The sequence below is a fragment of the Scylla paramamosain genome, chromosome 11 (assembly GCF_035594125.1).
Source record: "Scylla paramamosain isolate STU-SP2022 chromosome 11, ASM3559412v1, whole genome shotgun sequence".
Taxonomy (NCBI): Eukaryota; Metazoa; Arthropoda; class Malacostraca; order Decapoda; family Portunidae; genus Scylla; species Scylla paramamosain.
The window spans coordinates 2142640-2159999 of record NC_087161.1 but is presented as its reverse complement, the minus strand read 5'-3'; the positions used below and the strand labels follow the sequence as shown (position 1 = coordinate 2159999).

Genomic DNA, 17360 nt, shown 5'->3' with positions numbered 1-17360 from the left:
ATTTTACATCTCTCTTCCTCAACTTCCATTCCTACATCTCTCTTCCTCAACTTCCATTCCTTTCCTTCAGTATGTTACTCTTTTCACCTTCATTACTTTTCATTCTCCTTTCTTTACACATGACTCCTTTTCATCCACCATTTTTTACACACAATTCTTTTCTCCCACTCACCTGCCCTTGCCTTCCACAGACGCGCCTGGGAACATTGACCCTTCGCTGGTGGAGAAGCAGAAGCAGCTGAAGCGAGCCCGAATAGCGGATGCCATCAGTGATCACCTCTGCCAGCGCCCCGGCCCTCTTGAGCTGGTGCGGGCCAACATCCTACACACCACTGAGCCCCTTGAGAAGGCTGTCAAGGGTGAGTGTCTGTTCCTGCTTGCTATGTACTGTTAGGAGAATTGTTAATCTGGTATGAGAAAGGCATGATGAAAAGAACAACTGGCATAGTATTTTGATCATTCTAAACTGATATATGAGAAATGCATGTGAAAAAAGAACTCAGAAAATTGGTGAATTATTTTGACAGGATAAGAAAAGTATGAATTTGTGGGTAAAAAGAACTCTGACACACACACACACACACACACACACACACACACACACACACACACAGTTTTCCATTTTCATCACTCAAGCTTACACCTGGTTAGAGTTTTCACAGTAGTACTTTCTCTCTGATCCTTCCATCCTTGGTATTTATTTTTCTTGATGCCATATTTTCAGTTTCTCTCAATGTTCAATCTGTCTATCTGTTGCATTTGAGTATTGTGTGTGCATGCTGAAGGGTGTTGCCATCCACAGAGGGGCAGCTGATGTTCAAAAGCACCAGCGAGGGGGAACCGCGTAAGCATCCGAGCCTGTATGTGCAGTATGAGGAGGAGTCCAGCAGTGAGGGGGCAATGTCCCCTGACCAAGCTGAGGGAGGAGGCAGTGTCACACCTTCCTCCACATCCTCCTCCTCTTCTTCCTCCTCTTCCTCATCCTCATCTTCCTCATCCTCCACTTCCTCCTCCTCAGGGGTGCGGGAGCTGGTCTCCTCCCCCTCCCCTGTCCTCACTGAGCCCTCCGCCCCCATCACCACCTCCCTCCCCGCAACAGTGGTGGCCACAGTCATCACCCGGCCACCCCCACCTCCCCCAACTGCACCTGTAGCATCTCCCTCCCTCACTTCCACTACCTCCTCTCTCTCCCCACTCTCCTCCCTAGCCTCTCCTCCCCAACACCCTCTACTACCCTCCCCACAGGCTTCCACTCTCACTCAGACTCTCTTTGTGGCCCGCACCCCTCTCCCCCACGCCCTCACCACGCCTCCCCTCCAAAACTCAGCCCCTGGCAAGGACCAGTCCAAGAGCCGCAAGAAATCCAAGGTGAAGAGTCAACCCAAGGCGAGAACCATCAAGTTCCACGAGTACAAGGTGAGCGTTGCTGGAGTGTGAGGCATGTGTTGTCAGTGATGTGAGAGTGTTGCCTCTAAGGCAGTGGATGCAGTGGATAGAGAAGTATTCCTGTCCATCAACACTCCCTTGATGGCTATAGTAACTGTTACAATCAAATCCAGTATCTAATTCAAAATTGTACTTAGATTGTCAATACTGTACATATTTCTAGTCACCCACTACACATATATATTTCTCAGGGTCATTAATGGAGATGTGAAACACTATTTACAGATTCATTGAATTTTATGTAAACAAAGGAACTTATGAATGGGGACTTTCTGTAATAACCTAGGAGGGATTCCCCAAAGACCACAAAACATATGAGGTAGATTGATAAATCATTTTGGCAAGGGAGTGTTGCTTGATATGGGACTGAATCTGGTCAGATGTAAATAGTGTTGGAAGTTCTCTTTTCTTATTCACCTAATAAAGTCTGGGCCAGGATCCAAGTTGAGGAGCTGTAACCAAATTATTTGAAGAGTTTGTATATACACTTGTTATAAAACACCAGAAATCATCTGTGATGCATCACTAAAGCCATCTGCTGGCAGAGTACATGTCTGTGCTTTATTTTCCCACTAATTGTTACTTTTTTGGGCAGGGTCCACCCAGTGCGGTGAAGAGGGAGGCAAGCAGCAACAATCAGGCAGAGACTTCATATGACATTCTTCTGCAGCAGCAGCAGCTCTTCTTGCAATGCCAGCTGGAGCTTAAGCAGAAGGTAGGCAACTTGTGTGGTTTAAGTGTGTGTGTGTATGTGTGTGTGTGTGGTAACTTAGGTTGGAATATTAGAATATTTGATTTTTACAGTACATTAAGTTTCCTTTGAAAATGTAAGACATATGTAGTTCATGTCTACCTGTTGATATCTCTATAATTCCTTTAAAGTTTGTTTTACTCTGATATTCATACTTTCACATTGTAACAATCATAGTGACTGCTCTGTGATGAATAATATCATGATAGCCTCAGCTTTACCATCTTGTCACTTCAGTCACAGCACCTCACTCCCTGTTCCCTGCTCAGTACCCACAGATCATCCTGCCAGCCGGCCTCAAGCCTCAAGCCAGCAGCGATGGATCTACTGCCAGCCTGCCCAGCGTCATCAAGGTCGCTCCCACGCCTCCTCCACTTCCCTCCTCCACAGTGGCCAGTGGCCTCACCCTCTCCCAAGTCCTCCACACCCCCACCCACACCCCATCCTCCACACCCACTCCTGCCTCCACACCTCCTGCTCCACCACCACCTCCAACACCTCCAGAGATGAGCATCCGTATACACACCAAGCTGGAGGACATGAAGGGTGGGTTTTCTGGAAGTGCACACACACACACACACACACACACACACACACACACACACACACACACACACACACACACACACACACACACACACACACACACACACACACACACACACACACACACACACACACACACACACACACACACACACACACACACACACACACACACACACACACACACACAATGGACGCTAAATTATTTTGCAACATAACATTGACTTGGCAAAGAGGAAATGTTAATGGTGCAAATAGTGGCATCATTGGGATGATTGGTGGCATGAGTATCTGAAGAGAGTATACATATCACAACATATAGCATGGGAATTGTTGGCAGGAACAGTGACAGGTGCTGGTGATCAGAGCTTTGTGCAGTGACAGTATTATAACCATTGAGGGAAAACCCAGGTTCCTTTTTTTTTTACTTCTAATGAGGAAGAATAAAACATCATGTATTAGAAAAGGTAAAATGAGAAAGCAGGTTGATAACAACACCAACCCATTCCTCTTCAGTTATGAAGTTACAGGGAATTAAACTGACAGGGAAGGAACTTAATATATGCAAAAATGTTGGGCCTTTTAAAATTAAATAGCATCAACATTAACAATGACAACATGATAGAAGTACAATGATGTTATTGATGTGACTCCTTTCCATCCCCAGTGTCTGACCTGAAGGCTGAGCTGAAGAAGAGGAACCTGCCTGTGTCTGGATCCAAGCCTCAGCTCATTGACCGCTTGAGGTCCCACAGCACCACCTTCATCACCTCCCCCACCACTCCCTCCGCCAGCACCAGCTCCACCACCACCACTACCGCCTCTGCCACTCCCACTGGACCCTCCGTCACCCTGCGTCTGGGCAGCGTGGAGCGGGAGATACAAGTGGAGGAAGAGAGAATTGTTGCTGCCTCCACCACTCCCACTGCCACTATTGCCTCCACCACCACCACCACTTTAGCCCAGTTACCACAGGCCTCACCAATCACCACTTCCACCCCAACTCCCACACACCTCCACACCGACGACTCAAGTGAGTGCCTGGAAGCATTTGTGTCCTGTGCCTGACAGGTGTTGGTTGTAGTCAGGTGTGAATTTGCATGGCAGTGGAACAGGTCTGGGTGGAGGTCATGGGGCAGCGACATGGTGGTCCAGCCATCTGTTATGTATGATTTGATGAATATTGTTAGGTGGATATGATTACTGTTGATGCACATTTGCCTTCATCTTGAATACTGATGGGAATAATGTAAAAGGAAGATGTTATGTGTATATCCAAATAATAAAACTTATAATTGTCAGTATAGGAAGACCAGTGTGGTAATTGGCATGTCTCTCCACAGTGCCAGGGTTGCTCGAGGCATCAATGGACCTGGCCGAGGAGGGCGGCTCCCGTTCTCCCACCTTCTCCCAGGTGTCTGGCTCCTCCACCCGTCCCCCAAGTGTGGCTCCCATGGAGGTTGACTTTGACTCTGCAATGGACACGAGTGAATTCACCCCACTCACCCCTCTTAGCCTTCAGCTGAGTGAGGGCGGCTCCATCAATACCCCTCCTCCCCCTCCTCCTCCTCCACCTCCACCACCACCACCTGTGGTGCTGGCACCCAGCTCCCCTGCCCCAAGCCCCGCCCCACAGCCTGGGGAGACTATGGACCGGCTGCAGCGGCGGATAGAAGAGCTGCAGCGTGAGCTTCGCCAGACACAGCTGGAACTGCAGCTCCAGCAGCAGCAACAGAGTCTGATGAAAGCACAGGAGCAGCAGCGCCGCAGTCAGCCTGACGCCAAGCTGAGCCAGAAGCTGATTCTGCAGCAACACATCCACAACAAAAAGCAGCAGCAGCAGCAACAACAGCTTCAGAGCCACTTACAACAATTGCACCACCTGCAACAGCAGCAGCAGCAGTTACTGCAGCAGGTGGTGCAGCAGGAGCCTCCCAAACTTCGGGCAACACAGAATGGCCCAAGCTTGGGTAGTGAAGAGGTGCAGGTCAAGCTGGAGAATGGGTGGGATCAGCTATTGGCCTCCCCCAGCCCCCCTGCTGTCTGCAGCACTTCCACCACCACCATCACCACCTCCACCCTGCCCCTCCGAGGTCAGCGGGCCTGCCCCTCCCAGACTCCTGTCCAGAATGGTCTCACCCTCAACACACACCAAAGGTCAGTCTTGGTGCACCACAACCTTGGGCTGACACACAGCCAGTGGAGCATAGTTCAGTAATGCTTTCAAAACTGTAGTAATAAAGCTGTTTCCTTGAGCAGCACTCCTTGACTCTCTGTCCACCCCACAGGGCTGCCTCATTGCCAAACTTCTCTGGTCTCATCGTCACTACCAGTGGCTGCAACACCACCACCATCAACAACATTATCAACAACAACATCAATCACAACAACAATAATACCATCAACACTAGTAGTAACCTCAGTAACCATAACCACATGAACAACCATACCAGACACATCACCAATAACAATAACAACAACAACAACAACAACAACAACAGCATAAACCACGGCACTTCAGAGCCACGATTTGTGATCAAGCCGCCACCCAACTACGACGAGGCCACTAAGCAGCTCAAGGGATCCGTGGTAAGGCAGACTGTGCATGCAGCAGACTCACACACACAGTGACATACAAATCTTGCCTCATCATCTGGAGATATGGGGATGTGCTTGGTCCATTGTTTACATTATTAAAAGCAAAATGAGGATAGAATGTACTGAAAAAAAAAATTTATGTAGGGTGAATTATTGGGAGTTTAACGCATGCTGGAGGGAGAAGTAGACTGGCACATTGATGTTTTTTACTATCTTCCTGTTGTCCTCAGCCAGTGCCTCTCTTACTTAAAAAAACAAGACTGTGAGTTAGTGGTTAATGACATGCTTGCTTCCAGACGCCCACCAAGCTGTCCATCAAGAGCCAGGCGGTGGATGACGTCCTGGAGATACTCATCAAGAATGGAGGTGAGGCACACGGCAGTAATGTGTGTGTGTGTGTGTGTGTGTGTGTGTGTGTGTGTGGATGTGTTTCTCTATTGTGTGGTTGTTGTGTTTGTATTTCACCACATCTGTTGTATGGAATATAAAGGTAATTATTTCTGCTGGTTTACTCAAAATGACTTTTCACCCTTAGAGCTGCCTCCCAGTGCAGCACAGGACCCCCACACTCCAACGCCCCCCATCAGGAGCTGCCGTGCTGCTCCGGTCTTCACCACCACAGCCACCACATCCTCACTCTTCAATGCCATCTCCTCCATCAACACATTCACCACTGCCACCTCTGCCCCGCTGTCCATCACCTCCCTCAGCCCTGCCCAGATGGGTGCTGAGGTGGGGGGCGTGCCACCACCGCCGCCTCCGCCACCGCCACCACCACATTCTAGTCAGCGTGTGGGGCCTTCCCAGGTCCCTCCACCAGGCCCCTGCCCCTCACCCACAGGGGGTGGGGGATTGTCTTCCCACTCCCTCTTTGCTGACCTAGTGATGGAAGGTGCCAATCAGCCTCCTCTGGACCTGCCCCTGGACCTTGACCTGCCAGGACTGGAGGGCATGGAGCTGGGGGCCCTGGAGCCCTCCCTAGAGGGGCCTCCTCCCACCTCTACTTCTAATCAAGATGTGTTGCTGGCCCCTCGCCTGCCTGAGCAAGTGCCTCCCATGGAGGTGAAGATGGAATCTGGAGAGGATGTGGATGTGGCTTCTTGGCTGGACTCTTTGGTGCCCACCTCAGCACCCCCCCAGGCCCCCACTCCCTTCCCCACCTGGTCTACCCACCTGGTGAGTCTGGGGGGCTTTGAGGGAAGCAGTGGCAGCCGAGCGTGTCCCAGCAATGCAGCACCCAACCTGCACCAGAGTGATCCTCTGCTCTCCCACACCCAGGATCAGCTGGACCTCTTTAACCTGGAGGAGGTGGACCTCAAGGCCCATGACCTCAACTCAAGTCTCTCCTGGGACCGCATTGACTTTGCTGCATGAGTAACATGCAGGCCCGGCGGGTGTCCCCTGCCCAACCTCGGACCAGTCAGGGACCACGGGCCCCGGCGCCGGCCCCGTTCTGGGCCAGGACGCTGTGCTAATGTCTGTGATGAGCATGAGTGCCTTACAGTACTCTACAGAGGACCAGCAGTGTTAGTTCATACTTACGTAGGTTGTGTTTGCCGCGCGTGCTCTCCCCGGGCCGCCTCTGAGGGGCCCCAGACTTTAAGGGGAGGAGTGGTGTACATACGAGTGTCTCTGTACATACTGCCCCGCCTCCTTCTTGTTAAATGGTGCTGTTCTGTTGACTGTGCTGGCTGCACGGGGCTGTACTGCCCCACTGACTTGTGCTGACTCTGGGTTGGCCACGAGCATGTAACATAATGTTAGCTCTACTCTAAGTTTTGGGAACAAGTCAACCCCTTCCAGAAATTTGCTGTGTGCTTGCCTTGCAGGAATGTCCTGAAGGTGTGAGATGTGTTTGAACTGTAACTACTTTTGCCTGCATTGAGCAGCCTGTGTGAGCCCTCAAGGCAGGCACACACTGCAACCATTCCATGACCTCCCGCCCCAGCCTTGCACCTTCCTCCTCCCTCCCACCCACCGCCGCAGCCTCAGCCAGGCATCTCACATAATACAGATCTCTAAAGTGTCTCTGCTACCCCAGTAGACTCCCGCTGGCATGTCTGGCGTGTGGAGTCCTGGGGCACAGTGCACCCCACTGGTCGCCACCTCACTCCCAACTCCACCTCAGACCAGGCCACACACCCTCCCTCAATCTGTGACCCACCAGCATGACCCAGCGTGGCAACGTTACTGCCCCAGTCATTCATGCCCTACTGGCTGTGAGTGAGGTGGAGAGAGAGAGTGAGTGGAAGGCACCAGGTGAGGGAGTGCCCCACTATTCCCTTGTTATCTAAGTGTCTAATAAGGCTCGGCTTTTGCTCCAACCTTGCATCTTCCCCCTTCTCCATGCCCTCCCCTTATCTTCACCCTCCCCTTCTTTCTTTTAACAATTTTCATGCACTTCTTGTCCTGCAAAGTCCCACAACTAACACCTCTCCTGACTCTGCTCATCAAATGGCTTCCACCTTAATGTACTAACTCTTGTGAGACATTTCACCCACCACCACCACCACCACCACCACCGCCAGCAACAACAGTAGTAGTAATGGTAGCAGATACAAGAACACTGCCATTTAAAACAGGGAACAAGTTTGTTTGCCAAGTAATTTAAACACACACACACACACACACACACACACACACACACACACACAACTTCATGGAAAAACATATACATGAAAATAGTTCTGTTCTCTTTAATTAAACTAGAAAACCATCATGAGTGTAGCGTACAAGTAGATACATGAAAGAGACCATTAGAAGAGGTGGCATGGGTGCATATAATTTTCACTGTGCATACAAATATTTCACTGAGATGGAAGTCTGTGAGTGTATTAATCATTCTGAACAGAAATTTGATTAATACAGAAAATAACTCAACACACACACACACACACACACACACACACACACACACACACACACACACCCAAGACCTGTGTAAATTACTGATCTCGGGCTTTAAAGATCTTACACCAAGACGGAGTTTGGTTAGAGTTCCTCATAATCCCTGCCCTCTCTCACCACTCCTTCCCCTTCTTTGGACACTTCATTGAGTCCCCCCAGTCCTCCACCCCCTGTACAGACCCTCCTTCCCTTGGGCATTTTCCTCCAATGCTAAAACATGGCCATTGTTGCTTATTACTCCTGGGAATGGCAGATGCATAACCACAACCACCACCACAACTTGTCCCAACCTTCCCCTCCCTCGCCCCCTGCAGGCACCAATCACCCCAAGACCAAACTCCTCCCGTGGGCTTTTCCAGTAACCATGGGCTGAAGCCATAGTGTCTGCAGGAGTGTTCACCGCAGCTCAACATTACTAGTGTTTTGGCCCCCCTCCATTGTGAGAGGCCCCACCTCTTAGTGTGCCAAAATGAGAAGAACCCAGAGTGAATTCTTTTGCATGTGTAACCAACCAACCACCAACATTCCATGACAGTTTAGGGGAATGAAGGCTGCAGCTCAGATCGCTTGCTGGTGAGATGCGTTTCGCTCTGAGGGATGCATAACTTTTTTTTTTTTTTTTTTTTTTTTTTTTTTTTTTTTTTTTTTTTGGTTTAAGAGGTTTTGGGTGCATTAATTTATTCAAGAATGCATGTTGCCTCTGCTTGTTTGGGAATGTGAGTGTGTGCTTGATTCATCAGATGGAATGACACAAGGCTGGCTGGCTGACTGGCTGTTACAAAGTCTCCTTTTTCTGACATTAGCTGACCGGAGAGAATTAGCTGCTTTTGTTCATTCTTCTCCATAAGCTACATAATTTTTAAAATGTAAATGCTTATGTATGTCTCCTATATGACAGCAGATATATATGTGCTCATGTTTTGAAAATTTTAAGTCCCTTAACTCAAATGTTAGTGTTTGGTGACTTACATCAAACAGAATTATTGTTATATTATGAATCTCATTCTCTGTGTACAAGTATTATAACCACCACACTAGATTTTATGAGTCCTCAGCTGAACAGAAGTTTTTGAGTGTTTGGAGTGATTGAAGACGACCTGAATATGAATATTATTTATTAATCTTTTTGGCAAGAAAATCTCATCTCAGTAATGCTACACTTTGTTCAAGTTCCCTTGTTTTGATGTGAAAATGGATGTTCAATGTACAAGTATAGCTTTATTCCCTTAGTTACCCAAGTCAACTCCTGTGTTTGTGTTCTGTGTGGCCCAAAATTTCTGTGCATCACTATTGGATCCAAACTGGTGTGCAAGAGAAAGGTGATAAGGTACCTATGAATCCTACTTAAGGACATGCTCAATTTGTGTGCAGGAAGTAAATACATATATATTTTGATAGTTTTCATGGTTAGAAATTGTTGAACTCCCCTCCTTGTGTGTGTGTGTGTGTGTGTGTGTGTGTGTTCCTGATTTTGTATCCCTGTCGATGTCCCTGTGTTGCCTCTCGGGAAATACCTCCACTTTGTGCCAAGAGGCTCAAGCAGTCCTACTTAGTGTATAAAATTGGAGAAAGATGATTGTCACAGTAAACACAAAAATTTGGGAGAGGGTAGCTGTTAAGGACTTCTGAATTTTGGTGCAGTTTTGCAGTGTTGATTGCAAAAACAATCAGATTGGCTGTTCATCCCCAGTTCCTGATGGGTGTTTGTCCTGGAGGTCATGAGGAGCCTCAGTCACCCGTGTCCGGGTCACCTTTGCCTCGTGACAGATGGAACACTTTACAAACCATCTGCTTGTCATATCCTTAGAGTCAAGGTTCCATTGTTAGCTTGCATGGCCTTTTCTGCCCTGGCTCCTCAATGTTTGGGCAACGTTGTATGTTAATCCTTAGGGAGGTTAATTCTTTGGCATAATTTTCAACTGAGTAAAACAATTACTAAATTATGTAGGACTCTATGAGTGTTTTGTTTACTGGTGTAAAGTGAACAGTTGATAACTTGTTTTTTATCCATGTTCCATGACAATGCTCAGCTAAAGTACTTTCAAGTAATATAAATCCTGTAAATTAGTGTTATATGAGTACAGCTGCTGTAACAGTATGCCTTGATACGTAAATTTAGATATTGTAGAATTTATTGAAAGTGTAAATGTGATATGTATTTCTAGAGGCACTGAACTTTTAAGAGCTACGAGGAAGGTCGTTTCTAAGTTTTGCATGAGTAGCACGGAAACGTGGGTGTAGTGGAATTGAAAACCTATCAAAATAATTGCTTTAATAAGCTTACGTGTGTGTGTGTGTGTGTGTGTGTGTGTGTGTGTGTGTGTGTGTGTGTGTGTGTGTGTGTGTGTGTGTGTGTGTGTGTGTGTGTGTGTGTGTGTTGGTTCAGGAGTGAAAGATGCATTTACTCTGAAGGCATTACGTGTCAGCCTTGCCTTGCCCCGGCCATTGGGGGGGCACTGCGCCGCCCTGGCCCGGCATGGCAGTGTCTGGCTGCTGCCGCCGGTGAACACTCCTTAGCGCTGCGGCGACGCTCGGGATGCTTTGCTCTGTCTGCCACAACATTACAAAATTCTGTGGATCATATTTGTCAGGTGAATTAAATAAATTATATGGCACTTGGAGGGAATGTGTTTCCTTATTTCCCAAGCATCAAATGTCATCGGCCGCAAAGGATGTGTGACTGAAGACTTGCACCGTGAAGCTGCTCTCACTCTGTTTCTGGCCTTGGTCATCAAAGCTGCACGTTTCTTATAACTTCCAGTAAGGAACATAGTGTAGCCTATGCTTCTATTTCTTAAAATATTCTTGGCAACTTGCACCTTATATCCTCATCTAATGGCATCAACGGGACCGCCAACATGCCGGATACTTGAATAGAAGTGAAATTATGTCCACAATCACCACCCTACACTCACGCATCTTACCATAACAGATCAGCTGATCTTAATCAGCAGCTGATCTGATCAGCTGCTTAAGTGTAAGCACAACACGCTTCCTCTTTTCTACAACTTTAGGCATGATGAAGGCGTCAGGCGATAAACAGTGCACACGCGGGACTGAGTCACTGAGTAAACACAGTGCAGTGGGCCGCAGGTGGCGCGAAGTAGTGCACTCTGGTGGCAAGGGGACAAAGTATGCCTCGCGTGGGAATTTTAATCGATTTTATGAGTACACATTGATTTTTTATTGATTTTAAGGCTCGGGGAAAAATGTGCCGGATACTTGAAGCTGCCGGATACTCGAATGCTGGATGAGAGGGATTTTACTGTACTTGTTCTTGTCAAGATGCCCAAACGAAAGTGTAAATTCACTGCAGAGATGCAGAACAAACTCCCGTGCTTCAAAAAAGGCAGGGATGAGTGGGAAGCCGAGTGTTTGGTGTGTAAACCAGGAACATTTGTCTCACTGGCACATAAAGGCATTAATGACTTACAGTCACATGTGAGCTCTGAGAAACATAAGAGAGCAGTGCAAGAAGAGGGTTCATCAATGAAGATGACACATTATTTTATTATCAGCCATATTCAAAGGTAAATAAGTTGAGTTTCTTTTAATTAATTTACATGTTTTCCAGTATCATATCAGGACCATAATCAGGTGTTAGTGAAGGTGTCCGGAATTTTGATAGTTCATATATGGCAACCCTAGACCAGCAGATCACCCAGCACCCATTCCTAATCCTATTCTTATCCCCAATCCTTCCCTGTTACCTAATCCTGATCCATAATCTTATAAATAAATTACTGGGATGGTCTGGTACCTTGTCCATGCCGTCTCCATGTAGACAGACGGACAGACAGACAGACACATTAAATTATCCTGTAAATATTAGACTGGGAGGATTAGGAAGGCCAGGTGTGTGTGTGTGTGTGTGTGTGTGTGTGTGTGTGTGTGTGTGTGTGTGTGTGTGTGTGTGCTAGTAGCCCAGATATATACATAAAAAATAAGTAAATAAACTAATTAAAGGAAAAAAATATTGTATATGTGTGAGTGTTACAGCTGTTTATAATGCAGAGGAGGAAGAGGAGGAGGAGGATCCACACACAAATTTCCCGCACTTTTTGAATCCCTAGGAAGGAGACAGCACGAGATAAGAGACGAGAGATCCTACAAAGCTTAACATTTTCCCCAATATTACAGGATGGAGGGCTTAGGATACCTCACAGATGGGGGTGAAGGAGCCTTGGGGATGTGTGAAGGAGGCACAGTAAAGGAGGGAGGCCTGGAGGTGAAAGAAATGCATAAAGTTCCTTTAATATTGGACGCTTATCTCCTCAGACCATCCTTCACAGAATATTTACACCGAGGTTTCAAGTTGCGTGGTAAGAATCGTATTTTTTTTTTTTTTGTTTTGTTTCTTCAGTGTTTTAAGGCAGTTTCAAGTGTTTTTAGATTCTTTTTACGTTGTTTTTTATTTTTGGTTTGTAGGAAGAAGGAGAAAGCTAATATATAGTACTAAGCCTGGAAACAACAACAACAACAATAATAATAATAATAATAATAATAATAATAATAATAATAATAATAATAATAATAATAAGTAAGACAGTCTCAGCTAAGACAGAGAAAGGCAGCGCAGCTAGGGAAACTAAACTAAATCTTGACTTTTTGGTATTTACTTGTTATGTTAGGCGGGCGGTGTTGTCCTCGATGTTGGCGAAGAGACATGTCAGTGCAGAGGCAAGGAAGTTGTTGGTCTCTACATTGTCGACAAAGAGGTCTTGAGAAATCTGTGGAGGAAAAAAGGACGTGTTAGAAGTGTTAGGAGTGATGCAGTGTCTAAGGGAAAATCCATATTGTATCTATTAAAAAAAATATATTACCCTTTAAAATATTTTTATCTACATCAAACATCTAATTACCATTCATCAGAGGAGAAAGAAGGCAGTAGTAGTAGTAGTAGTAGTAGTAGTAGTAGTAGTAGTAGTAGTAGTAGTAGCAGTAGTAGTAGTAGTAGTAGTAGTAGTAGTAGTAGTAGTAGTAGTAGTAGTTAAACTAGGTTTGGTTTGGTTCATTGTCGTCATCGTAGAAAGGGAGGGAGGGAGAGAGTTAGAGTGGTGAGTGGGAGAAGAGGCAGGAAGACTTCACAGGTATCTGCTCAGTGTCTGGAGTGTGGCAACCTCTTGTGGGTATAATAGACTTGATAAGGTTGTCCTGTATATGTTATGGTAAGATCTGGTAAGGTTGTGGTGTTTAAGTTACGTTATTTGAGTTACAGGAAGGCGTATGTGGCCAAAATACCTCAAAACACGCTCAAAAGATGCCAAGATAACTATAAAGTTCACCCAAACGCACCCAAACCCACACTCAAAACATCTTAAATACAATAAAACTCAATCAAACACACACAAACCGCACTCAAAATATCCCAAAGCACACCCAAAACATCCTTAAATATAACAAAACTCACCCAGATACACTCAAAACATTCAAAATAACCCTAAATATAACAAAACTCATCCAGTCATACCTAAAACACGCTTAAAAAATCCAAACTCACCCAAACACACCCAAAACACATTTTCATCATGCAAAACACTCAAAACATCCCACATCACCTAAAAAAAAAAAAACTCACCCAAACACGCTAAAAACATCCAAAGCACCCAAAAATATCCCTAGAATACCCATAAAACTCACCCAAACACACTCAAAATATCCAAAGCACCCCACAATACCAGAGTACGCCCAAAACACACCAAACGCACCCAATACATACCACACACACACACACACACACACACACACACACTCAAATACACCCAAAAAAAACCCCACACACACAAACTCACCCAAAACACTTAAAACACACAAAATAAGCCCAAAACAAACATACTACACCTCAATATATCCCGAAACACACCAAAAATTCACCAAAACACTCCACAATTACTCAAAACACCGCACAAGATTAAAAAAAAAAAAAAAACACGCAAAATACACCTAAAACATCCTATGCCACACTTAAATTCACCCCAAACACACAGATAACAGCAAATATACATCATAAACACCCCTAAAACACTCAAAACACCCTATAACACTCCTAAATACACCCAAAACACTTAAAACACCTAAAACACACCAAATTTTACAGAGAAAGAAAGGACAGGAAGGGAAACTAAGCTAAACATTGCCTTCTTGGTATTTACCTGTTATGCTTCTTCTTCCTTCTCCTCCATTTCTCCTTACTTCCTCCTCCTCCTTAATTTCTCAAATTTTCTCCTACAACTACTACTACTACCTACATGCCAAAGTTCGGAAACACCTGTTAAACACTGAAAATTAAGGTAAATAATGACGAGGAGACACTGGAGCCGAGCGAGTCCCGGATTCTTGACGTCACAGGCGAGCTGCCGCCACCCCGCTGGCTTACGTACGTAACGTATTTCATTTTGAAATTGACTCCTAGAAAAAATGAAGCTAGGCTCGAATGCATTATATATTCTAACTTGACAATTACTTTAATTAATATTCACAATATCAAAACATCTCTAGCCTGGGTAGTTGTAAAAAAATATTAATATGAAATATGGAAAAAGTGTTGGAACATTTTACACCATTAAAAGCATTGAAAAGTCTACCCATTTCACTTTACACCAATGAAAAAACACTTTAAAAAATCTAAACTATTTTTTAAAACAATGCAAAGTTAGTAACAAGCTGAAATAAAGAAATAAAATATCTAAAAAAATGACAAAATCACCACTTTTAACGGGATTAAAAGCTATTTTAAATTCCACATACTTAACTCAACAGGAACGCAAAACACTTTAAATATCACAAACGATTTTTTGAAGCTACAAAACCTTCATTACAGCCTCAAATAAAAAAGCCAACAACCGGCTTGAGTAAATATCACCGTAAATACCGCCCTTTATTTACGAAAAAAAAACAACAGCCAATTCACCACATTTAATTAACTGAAGCAAGAAAAACACTTCAAAAGCAACGAAATATTTTTAGAAACCATAAAAACTTACTATAAAAGCCAAATAAAGTAATTCAGAAAAATACAAAAAAATGTTGGAACCCCACAAGCTGGCACACGTAGGAGTCCATCATGGCGGCCCTCGGGGGAGACCTAAGTGTGGGGGGGTGGCCGGCGGCCGTGTTGCCTTAATTATCCGTTCATGACACCAAAAGCAGGCAATGGCGGATTTATCTGACCAACGGATATGAAGGCTAAACATATGGCTCCATCTTATGACAATGTTTGGCTTACAGTAAGTGAGAGACGTAGCAAACAACGGCAGAAAACACTGACGCCCTGCCTCTACCTCAGCTGACGCTTGTTTACATACTGACAAACCTTCAAAATTTGCCTAAATCTCCAACTGTTTCCGGACTCAGATGTAAACAAAACAAAAATAAATAAATAACCCCCCCAAAAAAAAAAATTACTAATAAAACAAACGAGTACAAGACACTACTGGGAGGAGGAGGATGCTGTAGTGAAGGCAGTAAGGCTGACTGAGGGGAGGCTGGCACCGCTGGACTCACCTTATCTACTCGTGCTTCCTTGATGCTGCTTGGCGGTGCTCGGTGCAGGGAGCCAGGAATATGGAAACACTGGTTACTAGAGCGTGTGGGGCATGACTGACCGGTGCTGAAGAAAAAACTGGAGCCAGCCAGCCGCCTGCCCTTCCTCCTCAGCGCCACCTGTCACTGCTCCTCAACCACATACACACACACACACACAAGTTGACACGTTATCAAATAATAATTCAAATAATATAAATATCCTCACTTCTTAACTTCCCTTTCTCCATTCCACACAAGCTACGTGATTATGAACGAAAACTTCACTCACTACAGCACCGTGTCACCGCAGCAAACACGAACGAGCGCAGGATAAGCTCAACCAAAATGCTCCTCTCTCTCTCTCTCTCTCTCTCTCTTAGTAGTTGCACAGGTTTTCAAGGGTGTTTTTACGGTTCTAGTGACAGATTAACAATATTTTTATATTAGTAACACGAGAAACACTTTTAAAAGGTTCTAGTCGAAGTGACACAGGTTTTCAAGGGTGTTTTTACGGTTCTAGTGACATTTTAATAACATTTCTACATTAGTAACAGGAGAAACACCCTTGAAAACCCTGTTAATCATCTTTATGGCTTTGTGAAAGTCGTGAGGAGAGAGAGAGAGAGAGAGAGAGAGAGAGAGAGAGAGAGAGAGAGAGAGAATTGCAAGGATAAAACCTTAGAATGTAACTATTAAGTATTACTACTACTACTGCTACTACTACTACTGTTGCTGCTACTTACAACTACTATTTACTAGTACTACCACCACCACCACCACTACTACTACTACTACTGCCGCTGCTGCTGCTGCTACTACTACTAGTACTACTGCCGCTGCTGCTGCTGCTGCTGCTGCTACTACTAGTACTACTACTACTGCTAGTACTACTATTAGTACTACTACTACTGCGAACAGGGAGGAGGAAGTGCTCGTAAAGAAAATAAAGCAAAAATAAAATACAAATGAATGAATATTTGTAATATTTACCCTTATTATTATTATTATTATTATTATTATTATTATTATTATTATTATTACTACTATAACTACTACTAGTATTACTAATATTATTTCATTTGTGTATATTTTCAGTCGTAACAAAAAACTGAATGAAATAAAAAGTTTACTTGTATTATTATCACAATATAAAAATAAGGAAGAAAACAAGAGAGAGAGAGAGAGAGAGAGAGAACCGTAACATTCTAGCCCTCAACACGAAACCGCTGACACCACTGCCTCACCACCACATTCCACTTCACAGCCTGGCCTCGCGTAGCTGTGATGTCTTCTGCTGCACCCCACACTCCTTCCTTCCTTCCTTCTCCGTTCTCCGAAGGCCCCAATAAGTTTATGACACGCCCTGCAAAGAGTAGACTTCATTCCACACTGTGTTCCCCTACGCTGTCACCCTACGCTGTGTCACCCTACGTTGTGTTACTCCCACGCTGTCACCCTACGATATGTTAGCCATCACAGCAAGAAACATGCTACTCTCGTCTCTCTCTGCCACTTACTTACAAAGCACACACCAACGTCTACTCGCATACCCTTCCGGTGACTGCCCCGTGCTTTCCTCCACGCGGCT

The 17360-nt window shown here is 45.2% G+C and overlaps 1 protein-coding gene and 1 long non-coding RNA gene across 3 annotated transcripts in view; one reads left to right on the top strand and one right to left on the bottom strand.

Moving 5' to 3' along the window:
* LOC135104815 (myocardin-related transcription factor A-like) overlaps positions 1-10869 on the top strand; it is a 71313-nt gene extending 60444 nt beyond the window's left edge. For both annotated transcript variants that reach the window (XM_064012434.1, XM_064012435.1), the window contains 9 exons: positions 192-359; positions 803-1416; positions 2042-2161; positions 2467-2743; positions 3411-3776; positions 4087-4900; positions 5032-5332; positions 5638-5707; positions 5877-10869. In XM_064012434.1, coding sequence (XP_063868504.1) covers positions 192-359; positions 803-1416; positions 2042-2161; positions 2467-2743; positions 3411-3776; positions 4087-4900; positions 5032-5332; positions 5638-5707; positions 5877-6715 — 3569 coding nt within the window. In that variant the 3' untranslated portion in view covers positions 6716-10869. The remainder of the gene's footprint in view (positions 1-191; positions 360-802; positions 1417-2041; positions 2162-2466; positions 2744-3410; positions 3777-4086; positions 4901-5031; positions 5333-5637; positions 5708-5876) is intronic.
* Positions 248-16066, bottom strand: LOC135104816 (uncharacterized). The gene is made up of 3 exons (XR_010270543.1): positions 15752-16066; positions 12868-12978; positions 248-387 (listed from the first exon to the last, which is right to left on the bottom strand). It is a non-coding gene; the product is annotated as an uncharacterized LOC135104816 (long non-coding RNA).
* Between the last annotated feature and the right edge of the window lie 1294 nt (positions 16067-17360).